We start from the raw sequence: 14,740 nt of genomic DNA on the forward strand, positions 1-14,740 counted from the left end.
CCCCCCCCCCCCCCAAAACCCAAACAAATGCAGCCATTGCGCCTTCAACCTCTACACACAACTCGGTACACCGGCTCAGTCACATCTAGATATCGCACCACTATGATAGGAAGGAGACAGTTGATCCGACTTACAACCAAACAGCTCGCAGATGGAAACAATCACATTCATATCTGATCAAAATGAAACACAAAATGATAGGCCCCTATTACCAGCCAGCTGTTTAGATGCACTAAGCCCAACATTATGAATTTTTCAAAAAATTGCAGTTTCTTGATCTTTGGTATTGGTTGCACGAGCTAAGGAATTATTTTGTCAAAATTCAAATTCAAAATGTTTAAAAAGAGAAAGGAAAGATACATAGAGTGGGTACAATTGTTGAAAGAATGTTTCTTTTTTGGTTTTGGTACGAGTTTTACGGCACTTACAACACAAAAGGTCATACAAGTGTCGAAGATTAGAGAGGTGTTACAAGAGAGTAACATACACAAAAAAGGAGGAAGGAGGAGGTAAGATGATGACAATAGATGTTTGATAGGAAAGAAGGAGCAAACCATACCAGAGCACACGTCAACCACCCACATTGAAAGAATTAGTTTCCCCACTCTCCAGAAAAATTTTGCTTTTTGGGCCTAAGACATTTTAACAGCTTGCCAATGATATGAAGAAAACCTTAGAGACCAGCGGATGTCACAAAGCGACGCAAGGACCAAGACAACCGACACCTAGACTCAACCCCTCAACCACAGAAATAAAGAAAAGTATGGAAAAATAATTCCACCACTCTAATAACAATTTTTTTCAAAAGCAAACCAAAAGCCATCAAATTGATTTCTTACTACGAAAAATCAGCAGCAACACTGTAGTATAACACACACACACACAGACACACACACACACACACACACAGACACACTTGTTCAGCTCAGAAATAATGTACATACAAAAAAATGGTTCATTCACATTACTGCCAGAGAATCAACAAACTCTCAAAGTAACAATGTGACAAGTCGATCAAGGGATAATATCCATTTTCTGTGGGCTGGCCATAATAACTTAACAATTATTAACAAGGAAAGTGTGGAGAATATACAGTTTACAAAAACTACGTTGTCAACTGGCTCGTCAAAACTGTGCTCTGTCGAGACATAATCCTGTGGCAGGAAAATACACACACTTCAGGCTTACAACTACAGCCACAACAAGCATTATCTCTTCCAGACCACTGCATTCTCACAAGCCACTACACTGTGGTTTTGACAGGAAATACTCCAGTGGCAGGCAAATACACATACTTCAGGCTTACAACTTAATCCACAAAACCTTTACATGTTCACAAGTACTCGTTAAGTCCATTTGTGACTGAGCTGTGTACAAGGAACGTTGCCTCCTGAGGCTCTTCCTTTTTTTAGTTTGGAGACCATAAAAAACCTCAAAGCTAATAATGATAATAATAATAATAATAATAATAATAATAATAATAGTAATAATGATTTTTTAAAAACCAACATTAGATTGCTTTTACAAAGTAGACATCCCTACTTGAAAGTAGTTTCTGTGCGCTTTTCTGTTTATTATTACCCCAACAGGATTTGGTGGAAGACTCTGCAAAATGTCATTTTGAAAAGTGACGTATGACACAGTCTCACACTGAGCAGGGTCAACGATATCATAGCAGGACAACACAAACACACCAGTACACATGAACCTCATCACTCACAGCTTTCATCTCACAGACAAATCTACAGCAATATGTACGGTAACATGAGAAAATAAAATTGGGGAATAAAATAAACCCAGCCACAATAAAATAAACGAAATAAATAGATCAAATATTTTTTGTTTGTACATAGGAGATCCTGGCCTTTTACAATAACCCTCCAAGTTTCTATAAAGTATAAGTTTTTGTTCTTTGGCGTCCTGGCTAATTCATCAGCTATAAATTGAGGAGTCGCTAAAAATTACCAAACATTTCAACAACACCTTCAAAAATGAGCTGTACTTCCTATTTCCATTCCATTCTCTGAAATTGTACAGGCATACAGCTTTCACTTCCTTGTTTGTTGCCTGCTCTCAAATATTTTCCAACACAATATGGTGAAATCATGTCCTTTCCCCAGACACAACAGGACTCAGAGTTTCGCACCAAAGGTTAGAGATGTATGGAGGGTTAAAAGTACAACCTGGTCCCTCACTTTCTCCGAGAGCAGCAGGTTTGGTAGAAGCAGAAAAAGATTTACTGAGAGCTGTTAGACATTTATGGTGAATTACAGTAACCCTTAGTTTCGTTTAAGTAAAAGTTTTACGGCATTTGCAACATGAATAGGTCCTTTAGTGCTGAAGATTAGAGGTGTTACTAGATAAAAGAATTAGAGGTGTTACTAGATAAAAGAATTAGAGGTGTTACTAGATAAAAGAATTAGAGGTGTTACTAGATAGATGTTCGATAGGCAAGAAGGAGCAACCGCACTAGGGCACCTGCAAACCACCCACAGTACCCGTTGAACGCCTTTATCAACATAGTCAGGTCATTTAAATCAGCCGTAAGTTTCATTCAGTGGTGTTGCAGCTGATTTAATTGGCCGTAATTTAAGTAATTCTTTCTACTTCTTTATTCTAATTTTTTTTAATTTACGAAATATTTCAACTCTACTTTCTATATTTACGTTCTACTTTCTGAAATTGGGTTTACGGCCTTACTTGCTTGTTTTGCCTGTTCTCAAGAATTTTCCAACATAACCAGGGGAAATCAGACAATTTCCCCAGACATAATTGGCCACTTGGAGGGTTCAATTATTTTCCTTTGTTACTGATAACTCTTTGATATAGTCATTATAGCTCTTTGTGACCCATCTTTCCCCATTGTGTATGATTTATATGAGAACAAATATCTTTCTGTTTCACTTTTGTTCATATCAGAGAATCACATCGCCTGCAACTACAATACTAGCAATAATATAAAGCTTGAAGAAGAACAGTGCAACAACAGCCCTTACACTACCTATTTGTGTTGCAAGTGCCGTAAAACTCTTACTAAAACTAAAAACTAAAACACACTGCTAGAAACTTTGACACTGGAAAATTCATATATAATTTACTTTTGCTGCCATCACAAAAAGAGAAAAAGAAAAAAAAAAAAAAAGAAAGAAAAAAAAAAGAAAAATACAAGAGATCAAGGTATAAAACTTTACACAAACTGCGTTAGAATAAAAGAAATCAGATCAAGCTTTGAGAGATGCAAGTTTTCCTCCATCTACGGTGTCCTTGAGCGTGGCACGACTGCCAGACCATATATAGAAGACCTGCTAACCACTCCGAGACCAAAAACAGGAGTTTTCCTCCATATTTTCCCCAAAAGAGGAGTTTGCCTCCAAATCTTCCCAACAATAGGAGTATAAGAAAAAAAGAGTGAGAGTCTCCACAGCGTATAAAACTGAGAGTGGCATATAAACGTGTACATCAAACACACAGAAAAATATGTGTATTTTCACGTTATTTAAGACAAATAAATATTGGAAACAAATGCAGTAAACAATATGTAGGCGTACTTACATGTCACATATGACAAGTCATGTGCGACCAATGGAAGTGGAAATTTCAAGAAAATAAAAAAACCTGGGAGTTCATACAAATCCAACTGATGACCTTTGACAGGCAAAAAAAATAAAAATTCTAAGAGTAAGAGCTCCAATTTTATCGTAGTACTTGGCAGGTCTGCTACAGACTCATAAGTACAACAAAACCCTGACTACACACACAAAAACAACATTAACGATCCAGCAAACGGACAAAAGGTTTGTAGAAGTTTCCATTTTCCTAACAAAAGAGGTCTCTGGAAAAGTGCTATTCCAAATACAGAGGTGCTATCTGATTACACACACAAAAAAATCTTAATCTCTTCTGCCCCTGTGGAAAGACATGCACGAAGACTGATAATTTACAGATCTAATACATCTTGTACGAAGACCATGAAGTCCGGCAAAATCCAGCCTTTCAAAACCCATTTTGAAAAGCGAGTGTGACAGTGTCTTACACTGAGCAGTGAAAATGGTTTCAACTACAGAAGAAAATAACGTCCAGAACGAGTTCAGAATAAAAGACATAACAACGCTCAGCTTCTCTGTCATGGCGCAGATTACGAGAGGAATATAGCAGCCCCATAGATAATCTACAAAATGCCCGCTGACCCCGACAGATGAACAGGAAAACAACAGCCTCTCACCAACACACGCAACAAGACAAACTGTGCGATGAGATCAATAAACTCACACTCTCTCTCTCACACACAGCAGGGAAAAATATAAATAAAATTGAGACAGGTGTCTGACTATTGGCGAAAAGGAGGCCAATGGGGAGGCTTCTCTCGGCCCATCACAAATGGCTTTCTCGTTGTGGCATTGTGGACTTGACATAAACGTGTGTGGCATTGTGGATGTGATATATATACGTGTGTGGCATTGTGGACGTGATATATATACGTGTGTGGCATTGTGGACGTGATATATATATGTGTGTGGCATTGTGGACGCGATATATATATATATACGTGTGTGGCATTGTGGACGTGATATATATATACGTGTGTGGCATTGTGGACGTGATATATATATACGTGTGTGGCATTGTGGACGTGATATATATATACGTGTGTGGCATCATGGATTTGATATAAATATATACGTGTGTGACACACTGTGGTGAAATCAGGCCCCTGTCAAAATAATGAAATAAAGAGATCGCCGTTTTTCCGCCCATTTGGCAATTTTTATAGACTTTTCTTGTTGGATCATCACCTTTTGTGTTCATTTAAAAGCACATTCCTGTGTGGATTTTAATGAAAATATTGATCAAATGCACCCAAAAAAAAAGTAAATTTTCAGTTTTAAGGAACAAACATGCTTCAGATCTCCAAACTTTGGTGGCTATTTTCTGGTTAATTCTACTTTGGTAACCAGGCGCCCCCTACCTCCTCTCATCTCAAATATCTCTGCTTTTGTTCAAGGCAGACGAAACTTTTCTTATTTCACCATAAACAATACGAGTGAACGAGCTTGAAGATTATAGCAATAACTCCTTGTAACGAAAAAATGACGAATGCCTGACTCCTCCGTGTCATGACACACATACTCACACACACACAAACACACACTCACACACACACATACTCACACAGGCACAGACATATGTGTGTAGGTATGTTGTGTTTGTGTGTGTGTGTGTGTGTGATGGAGACAGATAAAGTTTTTTAAAAAAGTTTAAGAAAACATATTTCCATCCGTGTCCACAAAAAGTGTGCTACTGCTCAGCCTATACAGTAGGGTCAAACAAAAAAGTTCCCCACTTCTGGAGACACTGATGCACATGCCAGACGATTCGTGGGACAAATGGACGACTGAATATTGAAACCTGAAGTTTTCATGGAACCTCCCGTCCATCTTCCCTTCCCCCATCCCCACTCAAACAAACAAACAAACAAACAAACAAACAAACAAACAAAGAATAAACATCCCAACCCCAAAGCAAATCTCCAAAGAACGAAACATCAGGTCCATAAGGAATTCAACACCAAAAAAACATGTAATAAATATAAATCACCACAGGTCAAACAAACAAATAAACAAACAAATAAACAAAAAACATCCCATCCCCAAAGCAAATCTCCAAAGAACGAAACATTAGGTCCATAAGGAATTAAACGCAAAAAAACATGTAAAATAAATATAAATCACCACAGGCTCGTTGTTGTCACAAAGTCATAATAACAATAATAAATGCTTAAAGCAGAAATGTGTAAAGAAACAACCAACAAAAAAAGAATTAAGGAAGAAGTCAACAACCAGCCTTATCACAAACCAGGACAGCACCGTAGTCACGCCGGTACACTCACAGCACCGTAGTCACGCCGGTACACTCACAGCACCGTAGTCACGTCGGTACACTCACAGCACCGTAGTCACGCCGGTACACTCACAGCACCGTAGTCACGTCGGTACACTCACAGGATCCCGCTCTCACTTAATTTTTAGTTTTAGTAAAGAGTTTTACGGCGCTTGCAGCACATATAGGTCAGTTAAGTGCCGGAGATTAGAGGTGTTAGTAGAGAGTAACATACGAAAGAAAAGAAGGAGGAGAGAAGTTCAATAGGAAAGAAGGAGCAAACCACACCAGAGCACCCGCCAACCACTCAAATTTACTAGAGAGTAACGTACAAAGAAAAGAAGGAGGAGAGATTAGGATGACACATGTTTGATAAGAAAGAAGGAGCAAACCACAACAGAGCACCCGCCGACCATCCACATTATCCATGCTCAGGAAGACAGTAACGGTCATGGGACACAAAACGAAGTCAAAAGACCATCTCCATGAAAGGTGTTGCAACCAAAATAGATTTCCCTAACTGCGAGCTTGCTTATATGTGAGACGTACTGACAAAATGAGTTACGTCTCACAACCCACAAATGGAGATATTGGCCAAAAATAGACACTTGTATCAAATTTCCAGGTTTTCCATTGATGCAATATTCATTAAGTATTAAATGCCTTTTGTTATTTCAAAATTATAAATTGTAAAAAACTTAACCTATAAGCATGATGTATCTATTTCCATAGGGCTCCAATCAGAGAAGTAACTCATTATGTCAGCACGCTTCACATATAAGAATTACCAGACAACGCAATGACAGATTCAGCAAGGCATCCTCTTAGAAAAGGAATTTAAAAATAACTCATTATGTCAGCACGCTTCACATATAAGAATTACCAGACAACGCAATGACAGATTCAGCAAGGCATCCTCTTAGAAAAGGAATTTAAAAATAACTCATTTGTCCGCATAACTCAAAAATCACCCACATCATGAACCAGAACATCTCAGTTCAGCTTTAGAAAAGAGGAATGCATCTTCACAATACCAGTTGTTGCTTAGTTTTGGAACAAAGACAGATAGACAGACAGAAACCAAGAAGAGAGGCGAACGAAAGAAAGAAAAGAAGTAAGATCTACCAGTGGCACCCTCTGACCATCTACAACCAAAACATCACCATCTACTTTTCTGACAGGGACCGAAGAATAAATAGTTCGGAAGAGTTTTTTCTACGGAGCAAGATGAAGAACTGCACTAACAAAATACAGACAAAGAGAAAAGAGTGTGGACTATAACAGAGAAAAGAGTGTGGACTATAACAGAGAAAAGAGTGTCGACTATAACAGAGAAAAGAGTGTGGACTATAACAGAGAAAAGAGTGTGGACTACAACAGAGAAAAGAGTGTGGACTACAACACAAAGAAGAAAGTTGACTACAAGAGACAGTAGAGTATGGACATTAACACAGACAGGACAGTTGACTAAAAGAGACAGAATAGTGTGGACTATAACAGAGAGAAAAAAGTGGCTAAAAGAGACAGAATACTGTTGACTATAACACAGAGAGTTCTGTTGACTATAACAAGTGACATTTACTGGTGGTGAATGGTTTCTTTTTGTTGGCTCGTCTCTTGCTGGGCTGCAGACTGATGACTTGTCTCCCGTGGGGATCCGAATTGTGGTTCTTCACGTCATTGTGCATGAGGTCTGGGGGGTGGAAGTAGGGGTCAGTTAGAAGTGTAAGACTGGTCTGAAGTATCTTTGCAAATAAAAAAAAAAAAAATAATAATCAGTTTGTCCCTCAGGTTTTTTTTAAAGGACAAAAAGCCAAGAAATAAAAGCACTTTCGTAATCTGTGTAAATCAGGAGCAAATTGACGACAAATGCCTAGAAAAGAAATAGGCTGAGCCCACAGAGACGTGTGTAAAGATTCAAGGTGTTAAGAGACAGAAACAGACAAAAGAAAAGAAGGAGAGATATGGACAATCTGTCACCGTGGTTTTATGCACCCCGCATAATTTAGCAAAATGGTCATTTTTTCCATAATTTCTTATTATTTTCCTTTATCATTCGTTGTCAAAATTAACAGAATCGCATAATTTCAGAATTTTTCTGGCATAAAATGACGGGGACCGGACAATAGATGTTTCACTGGAAAGATGGACAGAAGTGGGAAAGAAAATATTCCAGGAATGACTAGAAAATGTAAACCCCACTAGGATTTGAACTCCAAGCTTCAGTACTGTGGATTATACGTCAACTGTCCACAGAGTCACAGTTTCTAATTTTGACAGAAGTCAAATTATAGCATCAATCTTCAGAAACCTCTTTCCTTACATAAAATCTAAAAAGACCTTGCGTCTCTATATTCTGAATTGTCCACATTCTTCAGGATGATAAACGTCCGTTCTTACCTTGTCCTATTTTTTGAGGGCTGACTTTTTCTTCCACCACAGAATTCAGTTGATCAATATATTTTTCCGCAAGATACCTGAAAACTGAAAGAAAAAGTTGTGGTTCGTTAAAAGTGTACCACTCTTTATGAGTAGCTTTGCATCTTAACAAAAAATATATATAAAATAAACTTTTCACAATCAAGAACAAGAACAATCGTGTACATCACGAGAAGCCATTAGCAAACATAACATTTTACTTTTTTAAAACAATCAGCCAGACCCAACACAAACTCTATAATGAAACCAGAATTCCAGGGATGCCTAATAAGGAAGCCAGTTATGGTTCATAAGACATAAAGTGAAATTCTGGGGTTTCCAGACAAACCCGTAAATCAAATAAAGACATCAAGTGGTATATTATAATATAGTTCTGTTCAATTTCATTATTTCCTTCCTACTTTCGAACTGAAAAATAAATATGTCATTGCTGTGTATATATGATTTATATCCGCTTACCCTCTTCCACATTCAGATTTTCCTTTACCGACGTAGGATAGAATCGCAGTCGCAATTTTTTGGCAAGTTCTTCAGTCTCTCGCCTGGGAAGTGACACGTAAAAAATAAGCTGGAACGTGGAAAGATCTTCAAAAGATACTACACCTCCCCTCTCCCCCAATACCAAATCCCAAAATAATCTTAAAAAGACGAGACAAAACACACAAACATCACTTACAATATAAGTCCCATATATTATATCCGCTTTATACCTCTTGCACATGTACGGTCAATTTGTGTTCTTGAAGTCTGCATCTTCCTGGTAAGGTATGAACTAAAAATCTAGGCAAAACTATTATGAAAGTAGAAATAAAACACAAAAGTACCACAGAACATCTTCCTGTCAATACTTAGCACCCACAACTCCCCTCCCCCTCCCCTCCCACTCCCCTCAAGGAAAGAACAGGACAAAAAAAACAAACAACAACAACAACTAACTCAAAAGCACTACAGACTAAATATCAACAAATAGCACCCTCCTCCCCCCTACCAAACCCCCCCCCCCCCCCCGGCCACCCCAAAAACATAACAGCACACCCTGTCATTATACATAGTACAACTACAACACAACCCCCACCCCCACCCCACCCCCACACCCTGGAATTAATAGTTTGTTAGAATATTGTACAGACATTTAATTGGTTGAAGACGTTCTATACGTATAACTTACGTGTGGACAACAGCATCGTCAATAAGATCTATCTTATTCTGGACAAGGACCATCGCAATATCCCCAACCTCATCCTCCACCTGGAAAAAAAAGAGACACGGAAGTTAAAAAAAACCTTAGTAGTTCATCAGTAGAAAATTTATAGAAATGAAAATAGAGCAAGAGACAGCTACACAAACACACTTACCAACATGCCTACAAAGGTTTACAAATGCACATACAAGTGGTACTCACCGTAGCATTTCATAATTACTCGGACTCAGACGTAAATTCACTCTTTTTTTTTCTTTTTTTTTGGGGGTAAGTTTTACAGCACTTGCAACACAATAAGGTAATATAAGCGCCGCAGATTTGAGGTGTTGCAAGAGAGTAACAAACACAAAAAAGGAGGAGAGATAAAGACGATACATGTTTTATAGGAAAGAAGGAGCAAACCACACCAGAGCACCCGCCAACCATCCACTGATGTAAGTTCAAAATACAGGACTCACACACTCCTTACAAGAGCACATTGTCACATACACACACACACATGCGCATACACACACAAACTCACACACACACGGCATATACAGACATGATGCATGAATACAAACATACACAAACAAAAAATAATATATATAATACATACTAGACTGTCATTTGAGCCACAACTTACTATTTTACTGCACAGATCTAGATCATATGCCTATATAATAATACATGGCACGTCATTGTAACACCTCTGATCTTCAGACTTACTTTCCTCTTCCACAGTTCTATGGCTTCGAACGACTCCCGGTCCACAGTGGAGAAGGCTAGCACACAAGCCTGAGCACCTGCACACACAAACAGACGACAGTTTTCAACAGTTTTAGTACGAGTTTTACAGCACTTGCAACACAAGAAGGTCATAAAAGTGACCAAGGTTAGAGGTAACATACAAAGAAAAGGAGAGGGAGAGACAAGGACTATAGATGAGTGTTTTTGTTTGTTTTGATTTAGTAATGAGTTTTACGGCACTTGCAACACAATAAGGTTATATATAAGTGCCGAAGAATGGATGTGTTACGAAAGAGTAACAAACATAAAAAAAGGAGGAGAAATAAGGACGATAGATGTTTGATAGGAAAGAAGAAGCAAACCACACCAGAGCACCCATCAACCACCCATCAAATATCTTAGGACTAAAGCATTATACATAAAAATATATATTATAACTTAAAATCAGGTGTTGTAAAGTGAAATGGCAACAGTGTGTCACTCGCTATGCTAATGAGTATTATTATAATGGTTCAGATGTTTGATAGGAAAAAAGAAGCAAACCCCACCAGAGCACCCGCCAACCACCCAGAGATTTACCATACTTGCAACACAATTAAAAGGCCGTGATATAATAAGTGCTGAAACTTAGAGGTGTGGTTTGCTTCTTTTTTGCTTCTATCAAACATCTGAAAGGTTATAATAATACGTGACATGAGCATAGCGAGGCACAAACTACAAACTGTTCCCAGTTCACTTTACAACTCATTCCCTCACCGCTTTCTCTCTGCTTCACGTTTTGCCACATCAAACACAGACAAAAACCATCATTATAACGAGACAAGAGAAATGTAGAGACATCTAGCAGCAGCCAATAGCAGCCCACTCGAGCCACTCCCATATTGTCGACTCGGTGAAATACTCATATAAAAGAACCAGCTGGTGATTGTCGCGGAATACAGTCAGTTTAGTTTTAGTAAGTGTTTTACGGCACTTGCAACACAATATAAGGTCATATGAGTGCCAGAGATTAGAGGTGTTACAAGAGAGCAACGAACACAAAAAAGGAGGAGAGATAATAAGGACGATAGATGTTAGATGTATCTTTGGTTAGATAGGAGGAAAGAAGGAGCAAACCACACCAGAGCACCCGCCAACCACCCACAGCCAATAGCAGCCCATTTTAACAACCATTCACATATATTTATAGCATTCGGTGAAATACTCATAAAAGAACCAGCTGGGGGTTCTCGCTGAATACACTCAACGACGCACGTCTCTCCGTAGACAACAACACATCTCCATCCACATATAACACCCTACTTAGTAATTATTCAGGCATGCAACATATGGCCACATTCAAAACTGAACATTAAAAAGAAAAAAAAAATCAGATAATTGTTGGTGGTTCATTTAATTGGTTAACACAACTAACATAAAAAAAAAGAAATAAAAAAAGAAAACTTCACAGCAGACAGGACTGATCCGCTTTTCTGAGCTCTCACCTCTGTATTTTTTTAGGCTTAGTAAACGTTTTTTACAACACTTTCAACACAATAATGTCATAAAAGTGCGGAAAGATAATCGGAGGTGTTGCAAGTGAGTAACAATACAAACACAAAAAAAAAAGAAGAAAGAAAAGATGAATGGACGATAGATGTTTGATAGTCCAGGAAAAAAGGAGCAAACCACACACACCAGAGCACCCGCCAGCCATCCTCTCAGCTCTCACCTCTGTAATAGGCTTTGGTTATTGCATCAAACTCCTCCTGGCCGGCCGTGTCCCAGAGCATCAGTCGCACATCCTCTCCGTCCACTCTGAATGGATGAACACAAGCACATGGATGACGGATAGATGGACGGATGGATGAACACAAGCACATATGGATGACGGATAGATGGATGGATAGATGAACACAAGCACATGGATGATAGATGACGGATAGATGGATGGATGGATGAACACAAGCACATGGATGACAGATAGATGGATGGATGGATGAACACAAGCACACATGGATGACGGATAGATGGATAGATAGACGGATGAACACAATCACAAGGATGAAAGATCACGACGGATGGATGAATAGACAGATGAACAAAATCACATGGATGAAAGATCATGACGGATGGATGGATACAGATAAACACAATCAAATGGATAATGGATTGATGTATGGATGAACGAATACAATCACACTGATGATGGATAAGGATTAATGTATTGATGGACAGAAGGATGGACCAGTAAGATAGGTAAGTCAACCTTCTTTCAAATACTTATTTAACCACTGGCGCTGAAAAAATATGGAAGTAATAGAACATTGAGTATCATAATCATAATATGGAAGCACACATTTTACTCATAGCAAGCAATATTCTCTCTCTCTCTCTCTCTCTCTCTCTCTCTCTCTGTCTCTCTCTCTCTCTCCCTATCTGTCTGTCTCTCATTCCCTCACTCCCTCAGACTCTTTCTCTGATACAAAACGTACAGCAGATTGGAGTTCTCTTACACAAAAACTAACAAATTAATGCACTTTTTCTTTTCCCTTCGTTTTCTCATTACCCCTCTCTTTTTTTCCCCTCCAACATTTTCTTCTTCTTCTCTCTCTCTCTCTCTCTCTCTCTCTCTCTCTCTCTCTCTCTCTCTGTCTCTCTCTCTCTCTCTCTCTGTCTCTCTCTCTCTCTCTCCCTTTCACCCACACATATATGCAAACAGACTCAAGTCATCTTTCTACACAACTCTCAGATATGGTCCATTTTCCTCTTGTTTCACTCAGAAACTTTATTTGTTTCAAATTCTTTAAGTCAAATAACTCTACAAAAATAAAAATAGAAAGTTAAGAAAGTTATATTTCTATGGGAGACCATGCGATAGTGAAACCATGCAGGAAACTGCATTATAATGACAGTCCACACGTAAAGAAGTTTCAACAGTAAATGTCCTGAATAAGGACTTGTTCCCTCACCTCCCATCCCATCCACTAGAGCTGGGCGAAGGATCGATTCCGGAACCGATTCCTACGATTAAAGCTACGTAAGAAAAATTCCTACTCCTTTTGACGTAAACCAGCGTTTACCAGTTACTTTGATCATTAAAATCTTCTATTTTTTAAAATTAATTATTTAAAAGTTGATGCTTCGTAGTGTTCCGAAAGCAATGTTACCATAAACCCTGAAGATGTTCGGAGCCAACCACCAGGTAACCACCCGAAGAAATCACATCATTAGAAAGTTAATAATTGGGTTCGGAGTCGATTCCTACGATTCCTAACTTTCAATAACCGGGAACCTAACCGCCCAGCACTACCATCCACTAAGCTTTTTCCTCCCCATCCCCCTCCCCCAGTAGGCTCTTCTATCACGGCCGATCATCTTTTCTATTCCCCCGACCCATTCCCATGCATCCCCTTCCAACTTTCTCCCCAACCTAGTTTCCAGGAGACCAAAGCATATATACATACTATAAATATATGCTATTAAAGATAAGAAGATGATCCCTTGAGAAAAGATCCTTTACACATGATAGTTCTTTCCCTGGGAATATAAAGATCATTTTCTAAGCTCTCCCACCATAAGGGCCAACAGGGAGTTTATATTAAAGCCATTGCGCAGGAAAAAAAAAAACTCAGGAAAAAAGAACCCATATAAAGCGACAAAAGTACATTTGATGTACTTTCATACAAAGAAAGGATCAAACTTGAATTTTGCCGTTGCGATTACAAATTGAACCTTTTGGTAGTGGACCAGTAACAACTGTGTGAGGAAATGGCTTTTTGTCTGACTGATACGTATATACCGCACAATCATATATATTTATAAAAAATAAACACAAATACTCCTCACATTTTCAAGCAATATTGCATTACAAATGGACTCCCAAACTACGCTTTACATTGGGGAAATTTCCATGAGAAGAGACAGAGATAGAAATGCTATTTCAGTAAGTATGGGGGGTGAAAACTCTGCCCCCCGACACTTTAATCTCTGCATGCCATATCCAAGTCACTAAACCAGGGGCAGCTAATCTTGTCAAATATGGGAGGATTCAACGGAAAACTGTTTGCTCACATCGTCATATAAGCTCTCTACACAGCCTGATATACACTGGCATATTCATGCATCACACACTAGCTATGCGGATTTTACATCATATGTACATCTATCCAGGCATGGTGTAGAATTAAATATTATAGAGACAGTTTAGTTTTAGTAAATGTTTTACGGCACTTGCAACACAGTAAGGTCATATGAGTGCTAAAGATTAGAGGTGTTACAAGAGAGTAACAAATACAAAAAAGGGGAGGAGATAGAGATGATAGATGTTTGATAGGAAAGAAAAAGCAAACCACACCAGAGCACCTGCCAACAACCCACATTTTAGAGACAGACAGACAGACAGACAGACAGATAGACAAACAACCGGACACACACACATCAGACAGACAGACAGACAAACAGACAGACAGACAGACAGACAGACAGACAGACAGACAGACAGACAGACAGACA

The 14,740-nt window shown here is 38.7% G+C and overlaps 1 protein-coding gene across 1 annotated transcript in view; it reads right to left on the minus strand.

The window, feature by feature from the left end:
- Nucleotides 1-14,740, minus strand: part of LOC101862468 (ras-related protein Rab-23) — a 24,320-nt gene that overhangs the window by 3,516 nt on the left and 6,064 nt on the right. Inside the window, exons 3-8 of the mRNA XM_035973390.1 lie at nucleotides 11,958-12,043; nucleotides 10,226-10,302; nucleotides 9,485-9,564; nucleotides 8,776-8,858; nucleotides 8,278-8,361; nucleotides 7,460-7,570 (exon numbers count right to left, since the gene is read on the minus strand). Of these exons, the coding sequence (XP_035829283.1) occupies nucleotides 7,460-7,570; nucleotides 8,278-8,361; nucleotides 8,776-8,858; nucleotides 9,485-9,564; nucleotides 10,226-10,302; nucleotides 11,958-12,043 (521 nt within the window). The remainder of the gene's footprint in view (nucleotides 1-7,459; nucleotides 7,571-8,277; nucleotides 8,362-8,775; nucleotides 8,859-9,484; nucleotides 9,565-10,225; nucleotides 10,303-11,957; nucleotides 12,044-14,740) is intronic.

This window comes from Aplysia californica, unplaced genomic scaffold, assembly GCF_000002075.1.
Source record: "Aplysia californica isolate F4 #8 unplaced genomic scaffold, AplCal3.0 scaffold01193, whole genome shotgun sequence".
Lineage (NCBI taxonomy): Eukaryota > Metazoa > Mollusca > Gastropoda > Aplysiida > Aplysiidae > Aplysia > Aplysia californica.